The sequence below is a fragment of the Salvelinus sp. IW2-2015 genome, linkage group LG31 (genome assembly GCF_002910315.2).
Source record: "Salvelinus sp. IW2-2015 linkage group LG31, ASM291031v2, whole genome shotgun sequence".
NCBI lineage: Eukaryota > Metazoa > Chordata > Actinopteri > Salmoniformes > Salmonidae > Salvelinus > Salvelinus sp. IW2-2015.
The window spans coordinates 5,253,441-5,260,379 of record NC_036870.1 but is presented as its reverse complement, the minus strand read 5'-3'; the positions used below and the strand labels follow the sequence as shown (position 1 = coordinate 5,260,379).

At 41.7% G+C, this 6,939-nt stretch overlaps 1 protein-coding gene across 1 annotated transcript; it reads left to right on the top strand.

Moving 5' to 3' along the window:
• Window positions 1–3,681: 3,681 nt before the first annotated feature.
• Window positions 3,682–6,939, top strand: LOC111955874 (cylicin-2-like). The gene is made up of 2 exons (XM_023976226.3): window positions 3,682–3,822; window positions 5,236–6,939. The coding sequence occupies exon 2, from the start codon at window positions 5,319–5,321 to the stop codon at window positions 6,423–6,425; it is 1,107 nt and encodes a 368-aa protein (XP_023831994.1). The 5' UTR covers window positions 3,682–3,822; window positions 5,236–5,318; the 3' UTR covers window positions 6,426–6,939.

Sequence of the window (6,939 nt, the reverse complement as noted above, 5' to 3'; positions counted from 1 at the left end):
TGGCTCTTCCAGCAAGACACTAACCCCAAGAACTCATCATAATCTACAAATAAATGGTTMATTGACCACAAAACCAATATTTTGCAATGGTCATCTCAGTGTCCGGACTTGAACCCCATTGAAAATCTGTGGTTTGAATTGAAGAGGGCAGTTCATAAGAGCAGACAAAGGATATCAAGGATCTGGAAAGATTCTGAATGGASGAATGGTCTAAGATCCCTCCCGATGTGGTCTCCAATCTCATAAAACATTYTAGAAAAAGGCTAAGTGTCGTTATCCTCACAAGGTGAGGTATTGAAAAAAAGGATGACAATAATTTTGACCCCTATCTTTAAAAAATATATATATTACTTGTTAAACAAATTGTATTTCTCTGAACAATAAAASAAAATCATTTTCAAATGTTTTTGAGCATACAATAGCTCAGTATTTTTATTATTTATTTTATAGACTTTTTTTGCTCATCTTTATCAAGTGTGCCAATMATTTTGGACCTGACGGTACGTATCAAAATMATTTACTGAAAACAAAAATAACTGACATAAAAAGAAAGCTCTTGTGCAATAAATTGTGCTAMTATATTGTACAAAAATGAATTGAATAAATTAAAATGAGTCTCTAATTACTCTTATTTTCTCTAACTCACAAACTAATTCTAAAATCTTTAAGGAGAGCAAGGTATTTTGTTTCATTTTAAAAAAGCATACCATTTTAGTCACCTTACATTATTCAGCCTTGCAGGCAGCTTGGTGGTTTCCCTGGCCCTCTGCTAGTGGTGGTGCATCCTGGGACAGTTGATATTGATTGTGCCATTTTCTGAGGAGACAGACCGAGACACATTAGTACCCAGCTCACCCCTGCTGAAAAACACATTAACTGCCTGCATTGGGAGCCCTGTCTCGTAACCATGGCAAAGCATGCAGGGAGTAGGTAGGGGTATTAGGCGGCAGCGGGTTCAACACACAGACTCTCTKGGATTGTCTGTCAAGCTCTCTCYCTGTTTCTCTCCAAATCCCACACAGAGGCACGTACAGGGTCATGCGCACACACATACAATTTGTATATATTTTTTTATTCAGGCTGCTTCCATCACTCATATGTTACCACATACCTCTTATCTCCCTTAATCTCCATACATAAATATTTTTCCTGTCTATGGAGACGAGAACAAAATATAGAGGTAGGGAAAAGAAAGGGGTAGCAAATCAAGTGGTGCGAAAATAACAAAAGTAGTGCCTGATATACTGTATATTTTMATTATTTCTACAGTTATAGACCTATGCCATATTATTTTATACAGAAGCTGTAAAAGTTCTCAGCTATACTGTAGTGATCCTCCCTAATGAGCAACCTTGCAATTCCCACCAAGTGGGTTAACTCTATTGGTGTGAAACGTAGGGGGCTTGCTTTTCACGCCAGTGACACCCATTCGCGACACACTCCCTCCATTCGCTACATTGGTGTCAGAAGTGGGATGGTGGACATGAGGCCATCGAAACGCACGGCCGGACGTGTGAGGGGACTGAGGTGGTCAAAGCACGGGACAAGCCTTCCCATTCCGAGGGGGCAGTGTAGCGATCCTCRCTAATGAGCCACATTACAATTCCTAAGTGGGTTAACCCTATTGGCGCAATGCATATAGGGTGTTTTCTATTCACCCCAGCGCCACAGGTTTATGTCTCTGTTCCTCCGTTTGCTACTCTTACTGATCTTTTTTAAATGAATGTTATTATCTAAAAGTTTGCAGTTTCAAGCTAACAGTCTCAAGAACACAGGTACATCTAGCAATTAATAACTAATAATAATTAATTGATGAGATATACATTTTCATGATCCAAAGACCAATAGATCTAGCAGGGTTGGCTGCTGTTGGCACTGTAACAAAACATTCACTCTCCATCTGTCGCAGCCGGCCGCAACCGGGAGATCCGTGGGGCGACRCACAATTGGCATAGCGTCGTCCGGGTTAGGGAGGGTTTGGCCGGTAGGGATATCCTTGTCTCAGTATGTAAAAATGTAATAAAATGTATGCACTCTACTGTAAGTCGCTCTGGATAAGAGCGTCTGCTAAATGACTAAAATGTAAAATGTAAAATGGACAGATCATCGGTAAGAGGAGAAAACTTGGCGGAAGTGGACGCTGATGTGGAGCGTGAATACAATGGCGGGGGAATCAAGGAGAATTGGAATGTTATCCAAAAGAATAGAAAACGGAGCAAAGAAGCAGTGATGCGAATGTCCCTTCTTATCTTGTAGGAGTACGTTTTGTTAATTAGGAGCAGCTGATTGGATTGCCAATTTTGAAGAATTAATTTGATATATTCAAACTGGTRGAGAGAGTGCTGGGTAACGTGAAGGCTGTGAGGATCACTAGAGGCGAGCTTGTTTCGATTTTTTTGTTCTTCTGAGTTTTTAGAAGGAATGTGTGTTGCGTCTCACCCGAGTTTGATGTGTCCTGTGTGTCTCTTCGGAACAGGGCACCCCTCRCGAGGGTAATATCTGGCGTTTCATTGGAAATCGATGTTGCAGAGATGAATAATATTCCTGGAGTGATTGATACTCGTCGGATGAATTGTGGGGTGTACGAAGAAAAAAGTGTTATTTTTGGAATCTCTCCCTACTCAAGTGCATTTGGGATATATAAACTACAGAGAGAACATTTGTTCCGAGACCAATGCAGTGTGATCACTGTAAAGCTTTTGGACATGTTTCAAGTGTTTGCAGAAGGGAGAATCAAATATGTCCAAGTTGTGGAAAAGATCATATCATGTGTTTTAAAAGTGATGAAAATATGGCATGTTGCAATTGTGGTGGTAACCAATAAGCCACCTATTTGGAATGCCCAACGAGAATGAGGTGACCTAAGTCAGGGCATTTCATATGCAGCGGCTGTTAAAAGGGTTGAGGTTTCAAATGGTGCACCTGAAGAGTCCATGATGGTGGGTAGGTCTTCACTGAAGGCTGCAGGGGTTGCCGTTCAACAGCAGAACCCAGATATGTTAAAGGTTAAGAAGGTGGACTTTGTGGCCTTTATAGCCAAGGTGGAGAGSAAGTCCTGGAAAATAGACATCATTGTGGATGCGGCGGAATGTTTCCTGGACTTCTTGGCGGAGGAGTTGCATGGAGTATTGTCAAGCCTCTCAGGTCATAGMGCCTGAGAATTAAAAATGAATACATTATTTAACCTTTATTTAACTAGGCTAGTCAGAAGAAGGGAGATATGGGGATTTGAAGGATGGAAGAAGTGGTTGTTTGGGGGTTTTGGTTTTGTCAATGTGGTTTTTATTGTTTTATTTGGGGTGTTTTCCCTATCATGTATGGATTTTATTTTTACCTTGTTTTTTTCAACGTCGTCCAGTTGGTGGCGGTAATACATCTTTTGGGGTTGTAGAATGTTCAGATCATCTCTTCTCCAGAGTATCCAGAAGAAGCCCAAGCGTTTTCCCAGGCTTTCAAAGAAATCAATCTGAGATATGATGCTATTATGCTTTTAAATTTGTTTTAAATAACAATTGCTCAAGTAAAGAACTCTCCACAAGTGTCATCAGTGTCTTGTGAAAGAACAGGGGTCATAGACAACATATGATTTATTTCAGGGAACGGAACTGAAAAACGTTGTTTCACTTGCCTTTAGTAGTAGGGACTTCCCCTTTAATAGTAGGGAAATCAGCTCGCACCCGCCAGAACGTCCGGTTGAAATTCAAATCGCTAGCTAGCGAAAAAAAAATACAACAAAGACCGATTAAACATCTGGCGACTTTCATGACAAACGATATCTGATAGAAGTGTGAACAGCACCAGTTAAGCAAGGATTATACCAAGGTGAGGATTGTGCTATTTTCATTACACTAGTTTAGCTAGCTTGAGATCCAGGGCTGTCGCAAGCGCTCGAGCTAATGCTAGCATTGTAAAGATAATTAGCTAGCTACCTAACTGGCTATGCTACGTAGTTTGCTAGCTTATTTTAAAATCAATTTACTTAGGTAGCTAGTTCACCGTGGTCGTAGAAGATGAATGTGATGTTGCTTCGAACATCTGGTAAAGTTAGCTAACTAGCTACTAGTCACCAAAACAGTCACTGAATCAGTATAACGTTACTAGCTAGTTAGATTTCAGCATCACTTCAATGCATCAACTTTAGTTTACTTATGGAGGAGAAGAAGACTGTCATATCAGATGTTGTTTATTGTGCACCTTTCCATATACATAATTGCAACGTGACCTATCACAAAATGAAGAAACTGCAATTAGTAAACACAATCTGTGTTTACAATATGCATATTACAAGACATGTTAGGCTGGACACATTACATTTTTAACAATACTTTTTCTGATAAAACTAGTTCATTGCATCCGCCATGGAGCCCGGTTTCATAATATTACAATATGAACCAGCTGCTTGCCTTTGTTTTGAAGTAATCACGAAAACACAGGCCTTATTTTAGGGCATTTTCCCGTCTATTAGTTCTATTGAGCACGGTGGCACCAACTCGCTTTCTGACCGTTCTATTCCCAGCCTATTGTTCTGTCACGCCGCCTGCTTCGCTATTGTTGGCAATGAGACCTGCCCACGTTGTTGGTAGTTAAAATGTAAACCACAACAAAACATTACTCATGGAACTCTGAGGTCGTCCCATTKTCTCCTATAGGGAAACATAGGCATGTCTATCTATTTTGCCAAATATCTCGCAATGTGCATATTTAGAGTTTTTCAAATTTGACACAATTTTTATCATGAGAATCTCTTTCTAATTATGTAAGGCTGGGCAGCGTACTCTGCTGTCATCGATCACTAGACCAGAAATAGTCAAAAGTTGCACTTTTTCCCCCTACTTCCTCGTTATGCAGACATACTCACACTTGGCACCATCGAGGTGCGGATGTTTACTTTCTACACCAGTTATTTTTCAGTTTCGTCCTAAGGACAGATTGTAGTGGTAAAATAAAAAGGGATACTTTTTTGGAGATACATTAAAGGGATACAAAAAATGGAATTATAAGCATCACTCCGGTCAGAAGAGGCTCTGCGATTGTTCAATTCCATTCATATGCTAGTGTTCCAGCTTAGCTAATGTTCTTTTGCCATGTTTCATCTTTGGGAATTTTGACTCGTTCTATTGTCCAGCCTAGACATGCTAGCTACACTTTCTCGTGCCCACGTAGGCCAGTTTTATGAAGGGGTGCACGAATAACATTTTGTTTTGTATTGTAACCTTCTCGATATGACCTTTACAGTGGGAAGCCCTAAGTAGTTCACAAGACCTCCTAGGAAGTGAGCTGGAAGGAAAGAAAGAAGGAGCCAGGTTGCGAGAAAACATATGAAAGAAGAAGCAACGATGTCAGAAGAAGGGGCAACGATGTTGGAAAAAGGGGCAACGGCGTCGGAAGAAGGGGCAACGGCGTCGGAAGAAGGGGCAACGGCGTCGGAAGAAGGGGCAACGGCGTCGGAAGAAGGTGCAACAGCGTCGGAAGAAGAGGCGATGGATGCCACTGGTACTGGTAGTGAAGAGGAGTCAGGTGAAGCCTTGTCTAATGGCAGCCCCATACCACCTAAGAGGGGTAGGCCCAAAGGATCAGGCTCCAAGAAACTTAAGATACTGAGGGTGCTAGACAAGCGGCCAATGGGCAGGCCACGTAAAGTGATTGACCCTAATGCTGTTTCAGCAGAGACAACTGCACCTTTGAAGCGTGGCCGGCCCAAAAAAGTTCAAAAAAAAAAAAAAATGGGTAGGCCGAGGAAGAACCTGCTGTCACCCGAGGAGGAAGAGGAGAGAAAGATACTGAAAAGCCAACCTAAGGGACCTAGAGTGTGGAAGCCGCTCGGAAGGCCGCGCATCCATCCCCGCGTGGATCCCCCCGCCACACCCACCTCTCCCGAGCCACGGGTAAGAGGCCGTCCACGCAAGGCAATAACAGGTAGAGGTGCCCACTTACGGAAGAACCCACCTCCAACTTCTAAAGTTTCAAAGCCCCCCGCTAAAGATGATTCTCCGCGAAAGAGCGGCCGCCCCTTAGGCTCCTTCAAAGCCAAGAGAGCAGCAGAGGAGGATAGGTCCAACAGTGCACCCTCAGCCAAACAGGGGTGCACTGTTTCTCCAATAGTAAGGCTTTACCGCTGCTCCAACGGTAAAGCAAATGTGTTAGATGAAGCTGCCTTCCAAGCCCAGAGGCAAAGAGGCAGGAGAAAGTCTGTGAAAGTTGATTATACAACTTATGATTCAGAGGAGGAAAATGAAGATGCAGAGAGAAGTGAGGATGAAGTCTTTTCTTCAGTAGAAGATGACGAAGAAGAGGAAATAAAACCACGTGATGGTCGTGGCAAGGCTAGTAACCCTGGTAAGGTAGCGGCAGCCATTAAGAAAAAAGTAGTGGTTGTTCCCAAGAGGCAGGGCAGAAAGCCTTGCTCTATCAAAAAGGTCAAGTAAAAGGAACCTAGGTGGAGCAGACTGAATGACTATCAGTAGCATCTTGTAAGATGTTTTGTTTTAAACATTTTATTATCTCTTACCCAACTCTTTCTTGTTTTCTCAACTAACCTATGTGTCGGTTTGCTCTTGTTGTTATTTTTTATGGTTTGATGCCTTTGTGGAAACCATGTGAAAAAACAAGTACTTTTTGTACTTCCTTGGTCATCCATAGCTTGAATGATGTGAAGACAATTTCATTGACAGTTGTTAATCTTGTATTGGTCTGTTTAGACTTATCCCGTTTTAGATTTTTTCACTGGTACTGTCATTGACACGGTTTCTAATTCCATGCACATCCTATAGTTGATGATATTCTCATTGAGGTTTGTTAATCTTGTATTGGTCTGTGCAGATTTGTCCAAATAAGATCAAATGGTTTAAATCAATTGAATTAGTTAAGTATTTTGTTTTTCGTTTTATCTCTCCTTAAGCTCTTTAGTTTTCGAATTGCTAATGTCTTATTTTGTTTGCC

What these genes read in the sequence shown, in the direction of transcription:
- LOC111955874 (XM_023976226.3), top strand. Translation starts at nt 5,319, where the DNA reads ATGAAAGAAGAAGCAACGATGTCAGAAGAAGGGGCAACGATGTTGGAA.